The sequence below is a fragment of the Nycticebus coucang genome, chromosome 12, assembly GCF_027406575.1.
Source record: "Nycticebus coucang isolate mNycCou1 chromosome 12, mNycCou1.pri, whole genome shotgun sequence".
NCBI classification, from domain to species: domain Eukaryota; kingdom Metazoa; phylum Chordata; class Mammalia; order Primates; family Lorisidae; genus Nycticebus; species Nycticebus coucang.
The window spans coordinates 24,391,683-24,408,567 of record NC_069791.1 but is presented as its reverse complement, the minus strand read 5'-3'; the positions used below and the strand labels follow the sequence as shown (position 1 = coordinate 24,408,567).

General features: G+C 39.7%; 1 protein-coding gene across 1 annotated transcript in view; it reads left to right on the top strand.

Annotated features, from left to right (window-relative positions):
* Nucleotides 1–8,699: 8,699 nt before the first annotated feature.
* Nucleotides 8,700–16,885, top strand: part of PDZRN4 (PDZ domain containing ring finger 4) — a 376,475-nt gene continuing 368,289 nt past the window's right edge. Inside the window, exons 1-3 of the mRNA XM_053557729.1 lie at nt 8,700–9,350; nt 11,700–11,786; nt 13,587–13,685. Coding sequence (XP_053413704.1) covers nt 8,700–9,350; nt 11,700–11,786; nt 13,587–13,685 — 837 coding nt within the window. The remainder of the gene's footprint in view (nt 9,351–11,699; nt 11,787–13,586; nt 13,686–16,885) is intronic.

Genomic DNA, 16,885 nt, shown 5'->3' with positions numbered 1-16,885 from the left:
ATTTACAGGTAAAAAAAAAATTGATATTTAGAAAGGTGTAATCCCACAAGATTGTCTGGCCCATATATAAAGGATCTATGATTCACTTCAAGGACTGCATTAACCACAAAGCCTGGGTGTTTCACTGTGGACTTCAAAACAAGACGGGGTAGTAGATTTCAGAAAGAAAGCATGGCAGCTGGGCATGGTGGTTCATACCTGTAATCCTAGCACTTTGGGAGTCCCAGATGGGAGGATCACTTGAGGCCAGGAGACAAAGACCAGCCTGAGCAACATAGCGAGACTCATCTGTACACAAAATTTAAAACATTATCCAGGCATGGTGGCATGTGCTGCAGTTGAGGGTAACTTGAGCTGGGGAGTTAGAGTTTGCAGTGAGCTCTAATGATGACACTGCACTCTAGCCCAGGCAACAGAGCAAGACCATATCTAAAAAAAAGAAAAGGAAGGAAAGAAGGAAAGCATGACTGTTGTTAGGAGCAAAGTCAAAGTCTTCTAGGCTAGATGTCCAGTTTTGTCATGTAAGAACTCTGAAATCTTAGCAAGTCACTCTAATTCTCTAGCCTCGGCTTCCTAATCTGTAAAAGATAATGAAATCAATACCACCTATTTCCTAGGGTTGTTTTGATTTTAGTGACTAAAATACATTTAAAGCATAGCATAGTTCCGGGATTATGTCCCGGTCAGCCAAGTATTACCTATTCTTTTTTCAAAGTGGACTGTACTTTTGTTCAGATATTCGCTTTACTCCCTCAAAGCCCCATTTACTCAAGGGAAGCTGAACTTGTGCCCAGCTCCAGCTGTGAATCCTGGTTAATTTAAGTCGTGTAGCATAATTCCATGTGCTTTGATGGCGATTGGTACATAATTGCATATAAATCTCAGATCTGCTTATGACCAGTGAGACTTAAGATTTTGCTGGACATTTCTGGAGAAGCTGTTTCCTTGCTTTTCTGGGAAGAACTAGCGCCCTGACTGGTCAACATAAGGAAGAAGCACAGAACACTGGCAATGACTGGGCACCATCTTCTAGCCATGAGGGAAACCAGCCTTAAAAGCCTGCCCAGGTCATAAACATAAAGAATCTGAGTTACTGAAGGCATCTTTGAGACACTGCATAGATTGAACTTGAAGCTATTTTACCTCTAAACTCCAACCTACTGTTCACGTGAGTTGAATTTTTGGTGCAGTGGCCTACTGAGTGAAAGTTGTCTTCATATAAACAGACCAGAAATATTTCTATTTCTTTTCCTAGCTCAGAGATTTTAGCAATAGGGAGGATGATTTACTTCAACTTGTGGGGGAATTCAGGTGCCAGAGAAAAAATGCTTGATGTTGGAATGTTAAAGACTAAGAAAGTTTTCCTAGGAAAGTTTGAATATATGAGAAAGATTCTTGGAAATAGAAGAGGGATTACAGAAAAGGGCATTGTGAAAGATGCTAAAAGTAGAGTTAAAAAGATAAACAAATATGATCAAATCTTTTTTAAAGGTAAAAGGAACAGGGCGGCGCCTGATGGCTCAAAGGAGTAGTGCACCAGCCCCATATGCTAGAGGTGGCAGGTTCAAACCCCGCCCTGGCCAAAAACTGCAAAAAAAAAAAAAAAAAAAAGTAAAAGGAACAGAGAAAGAGTTGGGAAAATAGCTAATCTAAATTTGGATAATAATTATGGGTCTCATAGGAATAAGGAGCATGGAAGAAGTGAGGGAGGTAAGAAGTACATGGATGAAATGAATTCTCATCAGAAATTTGGTGTGCAGTTGTGGTATGACTCTGCAAATGAATACTTTAATCACGACCTTAACTATGAACTGAAATTGTACATAAGGTAAGCTACCATATTTATTTAACATCAAGCAAATATTGTGCATATGTGTACAAAGATACATCAAAACTGGTTATTCATAAACATGAATGATTTAGCACAGCAAATATCAAATAAGTAATGACAAATGACATCACAAAACTGGTGGGCAAGTTCTGCAACATATCTATAATGTTCCATCATCAGATGAAAGAATTTAGAAGGAAGAAAGTAGTTTCCCTCGCTCATGTCCAAGGGTCCATGGAACGACACATTTTCTCTCTAAGCTTGTATTAAGGAGTGCATATCTATTTACTGGAAATGGCAGGACACATACAAAGATTCTTACTTCTTCTCAAGACAAGACAGTGATGGTGTATGTTATAAGATCCCTTTACAAAGAAAAGCACATACCCTTCTTTCTCCAACTTTCAAAGACAGATGATCACAGACAGAATTTGTCGATATTTTACAAGCTGGCAAAAGATGAGTATTCTTCATGTATGCACATCTAAATACATATATAGAACTCATATATCAATTATAAAAAGACAAATATAATTATTATTCTCATTTTTTAGATAATAAAAATTTATGTCAAGACAAGGTTAGCTAAATTAGCAAGACCACACAGCTAGTTAGTGGCAATGCCGAGATGTGAACCAACGCAACTTGGTGTCAGAGTGTATATGGCCCCTCCTTCTGGTGATAAGTGACAAAATTATGAAAATGATGATATGAACACCATTGACCTAAATTCCATTTATTGGGATTCATTTCAGCTGTACATCTAACAGAGAACAAAGATATAAAATAATGCTCATTCCAATGTTATTGATAATGTGTGAAAAGTGAAAGCAAGCTAAATTCATTAGTAATGGATTCAGTTTCATCAAGATGATCCCTCTATATAATGGATTATATATACATAACATTTACTTATTTTAATACTAGAAATGGGTTGAGAATAAAGAGTACAAAACTGGATTGATAAGGAGTATTAATTATGCTGTGGGGAGAATAAAGAGTACAAAACTGGATTAAATTGTCTCATCTCCAGTTTTTTTTATAAGAATAGATATATTGGAGAAAATTTCTGGAAAATCTCTGAGTGACAGATTATTTTTAACAATAAGCACATGTAACTTTTAAAATCAGACAAACCATAACGAAGACATTTCATTTTTTAGAAAAAAAGGAAAGGAAGAAAAGAGAAGATTAAACAAATTGAGAAAAAAAAATGTGGTCTTGTCTTCAGTGGAAAATAAAAGAGAGGGCTACCAAACCCAATAATTAGAAAACTTTCTTTAACCATCTAGTAAAAGAAAAATTTTCTCTATAATTAATACTCCTTATCAACTGCTGAAAGAAAAAAAAAAAACTTCTATTAAATTGTTATTGTATAATGACTAAAAATCATTTTCTAGGTTGACTTGTCTTCAATCTCATGAATTTGGATTGACTTTGAGGATTTATTACGCATCAAAATTGTGAGAGGGAAGCTCTGGAGCAGAGTCACTGGATTTACAATTTCTGGTCACTATAAATTTTAACTATATCACAATTATTGACTATGTGCAAATCTAGTTAAAAAATTTTCCCCGTGATGGCAAATCAGAATGTATTTGAATGAAAGTAACTTCTCTTTGCTATAAAAGTGGGCAAAGAAGAGCAGATAAGAGTTTTGTGAAATCTCTTAAATTTTGCAGCAACCTCTAGAAAATATTGCAGAAAATCTCCACTGATGAACTAAGCCCAAAGTAAGGGCTGCCCAAAATATACAGTGATTCATTTATTAGGATAGGAATATAAGGAACTGATGAGATTAATTTATAACATAGAGAACACTCAGCTATTTGAGATTAGTTAGGTGGGACAAAATGATTTAACAACATAGCTATTTTGGCTGTAAATTGAACAATTAATAAGGTCAATATTCTCATTTGTGTGAATGTTTCAAAGACCTCTAAAAACTATGACCCCAGAATTTTCCTTATCAGAGAGAGGACAATGAAAAGAGATAGTTTTTAAACAGGGGAATTCAAATAATACAATTATAACTCCCATTCACACATCACATTTGATTATTTAAAAATAACTCCATTGAAGATGTGAGAAAAATAAGCAAATACAATATGGCCTGCTTCTTTAGTGAGGCTAACCTTGGTTTAAACTCAGATTTGTCACTTCCTATTTGTGTAAACTTGTCCAAGTTGTGGGAACAGTAATAGTATCTAGAATGGTCACTGGGAGATTTGAATGAAGTTGTGAGTGTAAAGGTGATGGTGCTGTGGGTGGCACGTATGTAATAGGCAGGGTTATTACATATTAGCTCTGGTGATTGTTTTTAATGCCCTCCCTCTTTGTCAGTGACAGAGACCCACAAGCTACAGAATAAAATCAAGGTTAACTAAATGCAGGATTCATTTTTTTCTCTATAAACCATCTCTAACAATAGCCCCCTCTTAAATAGGATAATATTATCTTAAGTAATATCTCAGTGACTTTGGAATAAAAAAAAAAATCAGTCTACAATCTAATTGAAAGTTGCCATGATGTTTAATTTAATACCTTACTTTAATTTGATTTTCTTTGAATTTCTCATTCTGCTGTGTCTGAAATTCATTCCTGCAGAGGCTGCACAATTACTGTAAATCATTTACTCTTTATTGGTGAACAGAACGGTTTTGTTCACATCACTTTATTCCTCTTAAAAATCGCATTCTGTACTGTCACGATACCCCTTTCAACTCTTCATTTTGCCAAAGATAGCAGAAAAGCAGGATACTAGCAAATAACTCCTGATGGATTACATGTCAACAGAGAGGAATTATAAGGATTGATACTATACTCTTCTATGTTCTCTGTATGTAACAGATTCTGTATTAATCTAAGAGTAAAACATTTATCCAAAATGTATCGCTTCTCTGGCATAATATATTATCAGCCTCATCTTGTAAAAATAGCCACCTCATTTTTAATGAGCTTTCAACTAACTCAACTTCAAAGTATCTTTTATCCTTCTTATCAAGTTGGAAATCTTAAAATAGTGTCAAGGTAACCTTGTATGATCTCATGCTTTATTCATTTATGCTACCAGCTACAATTCTGATCCTAGATTATGATGCAAAAAATTTTCAGGATAAGAACAAGTATGACTGTTAACTTCAACGATGCAGATAAACGTTTTCCACTGGAAGTATTTTGACCTGAAGTAGCTCAATACTATGCCTCAGCTACAAGAGTAATTTTATATAGTTACAGCCTAAATTTAGGTTAGTAAGAGAAATAATACTAAATTATGAAAAATGACTAGGGAATCAGAGAAAAGAAAATATAAAATATGAAATTTGCTTTATGAGAAAATTCTTATAAAAGAGTGTTTAAAAGTTATCGTTATGTGAAAAGTACTAATTTATGCTATATGGACATGCATGAAATAAATGATTGATTGATTCTTTGAAAAATTCCCCCAAACTTTCTGACATCATGGCTCTTTATCAAATGTGTAAAGACAACATGAAAAAAATAATCACAAATGAGTTGGTTTTAAAGTTTTATCTATGCGAGAGGTGGAAGAAAATTCTCTTTTTCTCCTTTTCACCTCTCCTTTCATCATTTCCAAGTTTTAGAATATAGCATTTTAATTTTAGGTGTTTTAGCATTTGACTCAACAAGCAACAGTTCCCAGATTCCCTGTTCATTTTTGGAAGCAGGAATGACTCACAGCTGGGTTGGAACCCTGCCTCTTCTCACTGGAAACACCCCCAGGCACATCTCAGTTTCACTGCTGCTCTAGGAATTGGCCCAAATATGATAGCAAGTTATTTTTATCTTTTTTTCATGAATATATGACCCTTAACAGCATAATGAAGCAAGAACTAGTTACCAAGCTGAAAATAGCCAAATACTGATTATTTAAAGATACAGTAGAACCTCCATAGTTGACCACTTGCCTACATTGAGCACCTCCTTAATTTGACCTAATTTTTAGAGACCAGACATGCACCACATGTACTCCATGGAAGTTCCGTCTCTGTTGACCGTCTCTGTATGTTGACCACTTTGTCACAGTCTTTTGGGTGATCATTTTACAGAGTTTCAACTGTATTTTGAATCAAGCCGTGGTTCTTGGACATGAACAAGTGAATCTGTAGTTTTTCCTTTTTCTCCCAGTTGGCAAAGCACATTCTCAGGTGTAGGCTGAGTGAAAGCTTCTGAGAAAGGTGATAACCTGGTCTTCCTACAAGGAGCAACACATGTAGAAGTTGGTCCTGCCCAACAAGAAGACAACAATGGCTTCCCTTTCAGTTCTTCCCCCAATGTTAGAAGTCAGCCTGAAGTTTTCCATGTCTAGGGATTCTTAAAATATGGAAAATTGTGATTACTGAAAACACAGGGGGATGCCCTAGCTAATGATGCAAGGAGTTAACTTGTCACGTGCCAGAAGACCTTTGGATGTCAATGAATCTGTTTTGCTGAAATATTTGTGCATATTTTCAACTCATGGGCCAGTGCTTTCTTTGCATACCAAAGCTAATTACTTCACTTGAGCTAGGACTTCACATTAGACTATGTGTTCCTAGCTCACCCAAATTTTTCAGTGATATTACAATTTTCCTTACATATGGAAAAATCTTTTACAGTCTGGGCAGTGAAATGGCACTATCTGACTTGACGGATGTCACAGATTAATTAGGCCCCAAGGGTTTTCTGATGGGAAGAGTCTGTGAGGTTCCCTTAAGTGTGTCTACCCCCTTAGAGTTCAACTCTTGTAATGTTTTGCTTCTTATACTTCTTTGGAAATATTCAAGCTAGCATTTGCTTATGTAAAAAGATTTTCCTAAGCTCTCTTTTGGCCTACTTCGTTACTTGGCTTCACTTCACATGTTCTCATTTTTTAACTTGTTATTCTCAGTGGATGAAGTTTCTGACATCTGCTTCTCTTTAATAATGAAACTGTTACACATCCTGGAGTTACTCAGACCACAATCTGCTCAGATTCCTTACTTGTGCTGTAGGAATTGTGTGCGTGGACCAGGACATCAGTATGACCCTTGCTGTATTTTATTTGTTTTTCATGGAACTGGAAGTGTCATCTTCCTAATTTCTCAATAGAACATTTTTGGAGTATTTGAATAAACTCTATACAATTCTGCATTTCCAGTCTGTGCAATTCACAAAAGAATATTCATACTATTAATTTTAAATGATATCTTATTTATTGAGGAAATTATTGAGGATTCATTTGTAGAAAGATTAAGGGGGAGGAGAAAATTTGGGTCATAGAGGCAAATGTTACTTTACCATATACCTATACTATATATTAAATGAGGAATGCATCATTTTATATTGAAAAAATAAAGTTTAAAAGCATATGAAATATCTGGCACACCACTTAGGATCCTCACTGGCTATTGAACTTTTCTAATAGAATCTCATCTTTCAAAGAGAAAGAAGGCTCATAAGGTTAATAGCCTCTATTATTAGCCTTTGCTATTTTTTTCTGTTAGCCCCAAGGATTTAAAAGACAGTCTGGAGTCCTTTTCATCAGTTTCATCCGTTCCAACTGATGCCATTTGGTGTCATACAGAAACATACAGCTTTCCAGGGACAGGACTCAACTGGCAGTGAGAAATCATCAATGATTAATTTTCAGAGCCCGTCCTCAGCATCTGGTACACATAGTAGATTCACGATAATGGCAGTAAGTGGCATTCGGCCAGGTGGCAGGTTCTCTATATTCTTTAGGCTCAGACCATGGTAAAGAACGCTGAGTAAGGAGGGCCTGGAAGGGTCTCCTGCCACATTTTCAAGAAGGGCTGCCATGTGGGTAACCTGAAGCGTCAAACCGGGAGAGGAGGCAGTTTACAACGAAATGGTGCATTCAGGGTAAGTAGAGGTAAGCAGCTATTAAGATTTTATGTTTTATGCTATTTCACTGCTTTCTTTCATAATCCTTTCCTTTAATTTTTTTCTTTCAGGTGCCCAGATGGTCACATTCCCACGGAGTAAAACTCCGGAAGAAATTTTAGACGGATAGCGAGCAACGGAACGTGGGGTCAGACAGCTGTCACAGAATCCCAGCCTTCTCACCAGGAAGGGGGTCTCGCGTGCCTGTCCACCTTCTCCCTAAGCAGGAGGCGTCCTGGGGCAGGCACCTGGCATTTCCCCATCTTTGCCGCTTGGACAAGGACCCCGCCTCTCTACACTCGCCCGATTTTCTGGACCCTGCTTTGGGAAGCCTGGCTCTGTGGATTTCCTAAGTGATATTTTCCTAATAGTGATTTCCTAAGGTCACAGCTTCTTAGCTGGTGATTTTGAAGTGGGCTGATGTGAAAGAAGAAAAGTGCATGTATTTCAAACATATTGAAGATCAACTTGACGCTGGGCAGTGAGGATTCAGCGGAACACCAGACGGGCGGGCAATTCTTCTGCCCTGTCCCTATGCGTATGTTCTGGTGAATTTAAAAGTTGTTTGTTTCTCAACATCCACGCTGTGCCCATCACCAGCTCTACCCAGGACGAGGAGTCCCGACAGCTTGAAGTTCACCGTTCCGGGAAAGGAGAACGCAGCGTTCCCAAGGGCTATTGTTGTAAGCTGGCCTCTGCTCTCCACTGCTACAATTTAGAACACAAATCTCAGAGCAGCGCAGAGGGAGGCGGAGGTCTCTGGAAGTGGCTTCTATTAGCGTCAATACGGCGAAGTCGAGGACCTAGGCTGGACCCTGAAAACTTCAATCCGAACAAACTCGGAAATCACAAACCCCCTTCCTCCCCTCCAGCGACCCAGGGCGGCCGCTGCTAGACCGCTGCCCCAGGGGTGCCTCGGGGAGGCAGGGGGGCTCGGACAGAGGGGACTCGGCTTCCGCCTCCCCAGTCCCCCAGGCCTGACATGGGCTTTGCCTTGGAGCGCTTCGCCGACGCGGTGGAGCCTGCTCTCCAGTGCCAGCTGTGCGGCCAGGTGCTGCAGGAGCCCCTGTGCACGCCGTGCGGACACGTCTTCTGCGCCGGCTGCCTGCTGCCCTGGGCGGCGCGTCGGCGACGGTGCCCGCTGCAGTGCCAGCCCCTGGCGCCCGGCGAGCTGTACCGGGTGCTGCCGCTGCGCAGCCTCGTCCAGAAGCTGCGCGTCCGCTGCGACCACCGCGGCTGCGGTCGGACCGTCCGGCTGCACGAGCTGGCGGCGCACGTCGAGCGCTGCGACTTCGGCCCTGCCCGCCGCCGCCGTAGCCGCGAGCGCTGCGCTTCGGGGCTGGGGGCCGCCGGCGGGGACGTGCCCGCGCGGGGGGGCCGCGGCGCGGAGCCCGGGACCCGCCGGGGCGAGGGCGTGCGCGGGGGGCCGCCGGGCGGCTGTGGCGATAGCGGCGCGCGGGGGCCCGCGCCCCGGGGCGTCGCCTGGAGACTGCGCGAGAAGGCGCTGCGGGCGCAGCTCTGGGCGCTGCGCGGCGAGGTGCAGCGCGCGGCCCGCAGGTACCGGGAGAAGTTCACCCAGTACATGGCTCACGTCCGCCACTTCGTCGGCGACCTGGGCAACCGCCGCGACCGGGTAAGAGCACAGTGCGCGGGCACTTCGGGAAGGCCAAAGGGGTGGAAAGAGGAACGGTCCTTTCTGGCACTTCAGGGTTCCCCTGGAAGGTCGCGTCCTTCCTGCCCAGGCAGCAGTAACGGCTGCCCGCCCACCCTCCTTTACTGACGAACGTATCAGTACTAACTACCCTTAACGGCCAGTGTTCCCTTTCCCCTTGTTCTAGCTCTGGAAAGAGTTAAACAGATTCAATTCCAACTTTTTCTTGGAAAAGTACAGGCTGGGAAAACTCGTTTCCCACCCAGGCGCTTATTCCCGTCTTAGATTCCCCTGCCTGCTGCCTCCGCCTGTTTGATGTCCCCTCCTGGTGCCTGGAGCAAATCCGAGAAGGAAAGCTGGAGTCGGGACAGGGCTCCGGCCCGGCCCCGTCTCTCTCCCCGCGTCCCCGCCACATCCCCGCGGGCCTTGCAGCCGCACACCTAGGCTTGGCGCTGGTTCCCAGCTGCTTACTGGCTCTGTCAAGCTGCCCCTGTGGACTCCCTCCTACTCGGTCTGGGACTTTGCGGGATGTGGGGGACCAGGACAACCTCAGAGTGGAGAGATTTGAGTTTCTTAGATCGGCAGAGTTCTTTTCATCACCCTGTCTTTCTCTAAATAATTCTTCCCGCCTCGGGATCTCTTTTACTGGTGAAGGTGTGTGTGTGTGTGTGTCCCGCGCGGCGCTGGGAGAGCCTGGTCCGACAGCAGCCACCTCCCTGAGCCCTGCGAGCCCCCGGGCAGCGGCCGTTTCCCTTCTTTGTCGAAGCTGCTGGTCCGGAACTGCGCTGTGGACCGCGGCTTTCAGACCCAATAAACACGCCTCCTCGCAGTCCCCTGCGGGAAGAGGCTTGTTTATACGCTGTTCTTCTCTCCTGGAGGACTTCGCCACAGTGTTTGACATTGTTGGTCGCTGCCATGGTGAGCAGGGATTTAGCAGAACTCGCGCTCCATTCAAGGAGCTGTTTTCATTCTTCAGCGCTCCGGGGGAGGAGCGATGCCGAAGGATTCCCATTTGGGGTTGATGGCTTCGCACTGCCTCCGACTCAGGCACCGAGTTTAGAAACGTGTCCTTGAAACTAAAAAAGAGAACTAAAGTAAGGCAAGCTAGCACACTGCGTATTAAAATACTGGTGGCAAGGATTCTCTCTCTCGTGTGTGTGTGTGTGTGTGTGTGTGTGTGTGATCCACGTATGTAAATGTTCAGAAGGGGAGGACTCAGGGAGAAGCACAGAAATAAGATCTGTATTACCAGTCCAGGTTTCAAGGTCTTAAGGCAACCAGGGGTTAATGTAAAGGAGCAACCGCTAGAATTATGTCAGAGAAATTGATGCAACAAGTCAAGCTATAGTTCCAAGACCTGAGGAACAACAGCTCATGATTTGCAGACTGCCCCAAACCTCCTCTATGCTCCTCACAAACATTTTCCCTCTACCGGTAGAGGCTGCTGTGTGCACTGCCTGGGAAAAGCTCCTGGGGGTGGGGGGTAGGGGGAATGGTGGTGATGGTAGCAGTGGTGATGGTGCTTATGGGATTTCACCATCCCAAAGAAATTTCCAAGTAGCATTTCCTTGCAAAGTTAACAATATCTATAACCATGAATCAAACCCATTTATTCCTGCACTGTTTCATCTTGTATTTAAATAAGTCTTTACAAAAAAATAGACTGAAGATATAATTACTATTTAACTATTATTTGGCCACCAGGAAAGAAATACATACTACTATATGTAGCACAAATCCTCTTTTTGTTTTTTTTTTGTATTATTTTGCAAGAATTACACAAAACCAGGGAGGAATAGTATTTAAAATTCGAACCACTGTAACCTAGCAGAGCCGGAATTACAATAGCAATCTGAATTACTCCTGAAAGAAATATACAGGTAGCTCAGTGTTCCAAACCCTTTCAGACTTTCCAAAGTGGAAATTTAATGTAAAATGTTGCTAAGATCTGCTGACAGTTTAGTTTGCTTTTCTGTAATAGGGGGATAAATAAAGATACCTCTAAGGTTAAAATGGAAATCTGTTTTAAATTATATTGAAGTCAGAATTAGAATTAAGGATAGCTACTGTGTAAAAATGCACAGCCAGTTAGTTTAGTCATTTTTGAAAATAGCTCTTTATCCTCATATGCACATTCTTTTCAAATTTGTACTTTCCAAGTAAGTATAGGAAGAAGTTAACCTGCCGGATTCAACCACCATTAATTTTAAGATTTTTCCTGTTTCAAATGTTAACTTATTTACGGTTAAAAAATAAAAAAAGCTTACCATGGGGTATATTTTTCTTTTATGTTTTTTTACTTAGTAGTTCATTTTATCTTTTTTCATGGAGGATGAAGAACATAAGCCATTCACTATCATGTTAGAAAGAGAAAATGACACCTTGGGATTCAATATTATAGGTGGTCGACCAAATCAGGTAAGCACCCTGTTAATGTATTACTCATTCTTTGCTTATAAAAATAATAGAAGACTTAGCTTTCATCTGTAGGTTTTGAGTAAGAAAAACAAGTGATTTAATCTTTAAAATTAGGCTTGTGATCAAATAACAGAATTCTTAATACAAATGTTTCAGTACATTCCCAGTTTTCTTCTTGAGAAAAAGAAAAAACAGCAACTAACAAACTTGGTTCTTTTGCTACTTTAAAAAGAAGAGTACATTTCACATTTTATCTGAATTTTACAGTTCCATTGAAAAATTTCTTAAACTTATTTCACAATGACTTATAGACAAGGTCTACTAGATAATAGGCAATTGTAATGCCTGCTTCTACAGCCTGTTTATTAAGTCAGATTACTCAGTGCTTAAATACTAACACAGACTGGAAAGTTAATAGTATTTGTTGAATGAATGAGTGAATAATCAGTTGAATTGAAATAAGGGAGTTTTCCTAATCATATGGACAATGTTGTGTTAAGGAAGAATAGTGGATTTTAACTATTTTTGGCTTTCCAAATTAGATCCTTTATTTATATGAATGAATAATACTCTGTATGTTGAAGCCCAATTGCTTTCAAAATACACATTATAAACGTACATACTGTAGTTGCAAAGTTCTTTTCTGTTCTTCAACTCCCACATCAACTTGATTTCCAACATAACTGGAAAAAGTTGGTGAGGATTTAAAAAACTTCATTCTTTAAATATCCCAATAAACTGCATGAAACTTTTGTATCCTGCATTGCAGACATCCAAAGAAACTGTCTTAGCCTTGTTGGTCTTAAGCTATGTTTAAGTCAGGATGGGAATGTCATGTTTCCTCCTTGTGTTTAGAATTTCAGAAACCTAGCAACCAAGGACTACCATGCTTCTGTCTCTAAAACAGTCCCCGTTCACTATGACAAGATACAAGTCTTTCATCACATCATTTTTGTTCTCTTTTCCCCTGAGGAATTGTTTTTATACATTCTAGTTAGGAGTATGACATTTAGATGACACTGGACATTTTTAAGAGCCTCTTAAAATTCATGTTAAAGAAGGTAATTAGAAATAATTTTAGTTAGCCTGCCATGAAGTAAATTAACATTTAACATCATATGACATATTATTATAGGTTGTTGAACTGTCTCCTTAAATCAGTTTTACAATGGAATTAGTTTCTTGTGAATTGGCCATCTGTTTGAGGTTTAACTAATGGAAAGGCACATTGCACCTGCAAATATGTAAAGATGAGCTTTGAATGGGTTCCTTTGCAGTTTAGAGTTGATCTTTTGGGATTGTATACTTGAATAAGCCAGTCCAGTCTCCTTGTGAATGGACACAGAACGTCTGTCACACAGTGAAATTAAAATTATGTTTTTATGACTATGATTATATTGCAAATCAATTATATAGTGGGGTCTAGAGGGCTCCCCGCCTTCTTTACCATGCTCTTTACTTGCCACATCTCTTTAGAAGTAAGATGTTTTATATAGTAAATAATAGGAACCAATCTCAGCTTGTACGTGCCCTTTCTCCATAGCTTTTTGCATGTACTCAAAAATGTGACTAAATAGATAATCTTAACAGAGATGCTGGACTTGCTCCTTAAAACTGCCATCTTGATTAATGACTGTTTGGTGTTAAATAAGTTAAAATTCTGTGCCAACTCCCCAGCTAAGTCAGTTGTGCGTCTAAGAAGGACTGGCCATGGTACATTGAGCAAATTGTCCTTTCTAAAATTTAAATTTTAAAATCTTCCTTTCTGGTAATGATTATATATTTTTATACACTAATCAGGAAGACACAGGAACTGAAGGAATTTATGTTTCAAGAATTTTAGAAAATGGACCTGCTGACAGAGCAGATGGCCTGGAGATTCATGACAAAATCATAGAGGTAAGACAATAATAAAACATATATGTGACCCATGAAAGAAATATTTGGATATTTTCAATTTTCAAACTTAGCTACTTTACCTTGGTAAGATACTTAATAGAAAATATATTCTGACTTGGAGTAGGTACGTTATCTTTTCTTATTCCTTATAAAAAAATGTAAAACTCTACTATGATTTTATATCTGTTATAAAGTATTGGGATAAAAGAATGAAATACTTGATGTTTTCAAATATGTTGATGAATATATCTATCTTAAGGAATTCTCTTTCCATAGGAACCATGAAAATCTGTGTGATTATTCTAGGATTAATGTTTATAACATTTCAGAGAAGGATGGTAAAGAACTGCTGGAGAACATTTTTGATGATAAAATATTATTATGGTTTAAACACGTGACTAGTATGTTCTAGGGAGAGTTGGAATTATTTATACAATGCCTTTAGTATTTCAGAGTGTGATATGGTACCTTGTTTATGACTTTATTTTTTACATGAAAGAAAAAGGGGAACATTTTTTTTCTCCTACTGCAAAAGCTCCTGAGAACTCTTCATTTGCTGTGGTGTACAGTGAAACTTCTTTTGCTGTGGTGTACTGTATTCTGGGGTGACAAAATGAAGACCTGTGTGCTGGTAAAATTGGGCTGTGGTCATGAAATTTGGGATCATTGCCATCTCAGTCCTTTTGGCATTTTATTAACTGGTTGAAATAGAATTATTTGACGTCACAAAAAAATTAGGTTACTTTTGTGAGGGAATTTATTTCTAAAGTATTAGTAAAGGTAGAATTAGAAATTTGGAAGCTTTATTTGGCTCCACTATTCTTTTTTGAAAAATTCTTTTATTGTGGATTATGCATGTATAACCAAACCATTAGTGCTCTCTTTTTCATATAAGCTATCTGGATGGAGGTTGTTTTTCTTTATTAAACTTTGAATAAAGTGGTAGGTTTTTATTTATCCTTGTGAACTAAACAAAGTTGAATTTTAAATAAATTGACCTAGAATAAGAGTAAAGAATATACAAGAGTCAATAGTTTTCTGTTTTGGAAAAAACAAACAACAACAACAAAAAAAACCCTTACCATTTAGAAATTAGCTGCCTATGCATTTTGGGTGTAGGTCACCCAAAGAGGTGTCACCCTTTGCTAAAAACTGTGTGTATGTGTGTGTTTAATCTAAAGAGCTCTCTTCTATCAACATGTTCTCCTTCCTGTTGTGTAGCCAAGAAAGTGCAGGCTTACCTTCACTGTTGCTTTCCAGTTTGTCTTGACAATTTCCCTAATGGAAACACTTGCAGGCTGCAGTTTCTAAAGTTAGAATCTTCTGTTTCTACTTGGGTTTGGGCAAGTATGATTTAAAGGGCAATATACTTTGAACAAAAGGTTGTCCTTATTACTTTCTGCCTTATCTCTAAAGCATTTTAGTTTTTCCTGTGAAGTGGAAAATGAATCCGTATGTTTGATACTATTATAATAGGAGGGTTGATGGAACTTAATACGTACATTCTACTACACACACACACACACACACACACACACGATAGACACACATACTGGTAATTAAAAAATAATTTATTCTACCTACAGTGTTACGTATGTTTCATTCATGTTGTATCAAGAGAAGAAAAAAGAATTTTTCTTTTATGTTGTAATACAACACTTTTGTTAAAAGCCCATTTTTTTAATGTAAAGAGATAATTTTATAAAAACTATTGTTAACAAATCAAGTGCATCTAGGCATATATCTGGTACTGTAAGGTAAACCCTTGTCGTATTTTTCACATAATCCAAAGCAAATTAATTTTTGAAGTGAGAACCCACAAGCAACCATGTTAACCAGTTTCTGACTTTTTCCACATCTACATTTATTTGTTAAAATATTAATGTGTGTAATTTAAAAAATCAACTGTAATATTTGAGTTACAATGCTAGGTGTCAAAATGTCACTGAAAAGGCAGAAGATCCTGCTGAAGGCGTTTTTAAACATCACAGATATTCACAGTAACTCAACAGTATAAGTTGGAATAAAAGGACCTTTTGCATGTAGATTTCACCCTTTTGGGATTCACAAGGACCACAGAAGATCTTGGATCCTATCACAGACTTAGACACAATTCTGGAAGAGAACAATACCATGACCATGGTTATCATATCATGTTAGGAGGCCTGAGGATACGTGAGGGGGACTTTAGAGTTCACTGCTGCTGTCACCAACTGTTCCTCTATAATTATTTCTGCGATGCTGATAGCAGGCAAAATAGCCATAACCCCAGAGTGGGAAAGGGGGGCTGGTCATTCATGGGTCTTTCTTGACACTTTCTTTTTTATTTCCTTTTTTAAAGACAGAATTCTGTCACCCCTCTCTGCCCCCCACACAGAGTGTAGTGGTGTCAGCCTAGCTCACAGTAACCTCAAACTCTTGGGCTCAAGTGATCCTCCTGCCTCAGCCTCCCAAGTACTTGGGACTACAGGTTTGCATCACCATACCTGGCTATATATATATATTTTTTAATTTTTAGTAGAGACCAGGTCTCACTCTTGCTCAGGCTGGTCTCAAACTTCTGACCTCAAGTGATCCTCCCACTGGGGCCTCCCAGAGTGCTGGGATTGCTCACATTTTCTTCTCCCCTCCTCCCCCTACCCAACTCCTAGTCAATGATTTTTGACAGGAAAATTCTGGAGGCACAGTGGTTACCCATCCTTCTCTCAACTTTTAGAGACCAGATAGTGGGGCTAGAGGTCCATGGGGCCTATGAGATGAACAGTACAGAGCACAAACCAGAGTTTTCTTTTTCTCTAATGCGTATATTAAACATCTCTTCATTTAGCATGAAATTCACAATGAAATGCAACATAAAATGCCTTTTCTTTTACTTTAGAAATAGTTCCCACACTGCAAAATAGCGTTTTCCTTAAGGTGCTGAGTTTGCAAGAAGAAAGAAACTTACAAATCAGGAACTACTTAACTATTATAACTAAACGTACTCTTTCTTTTAGTTTTGTAATATTATACCTTCTTCATTCTTTGTTGTCTCTCTCTGAACTGCTAAAGTAAAAACCTGGGCGGCGCCTGTGGCTCAGTGAGTAGGGCGCTGGCCCCATATACCGAGGGTGGCGGGTTCAAACCCAGCCCCGGCCAAATTGCAACAAAAAATAGCCGGGCGTTGTGGTGGGCGCCTGTGGTCCCAGCTGCTTGGGAGG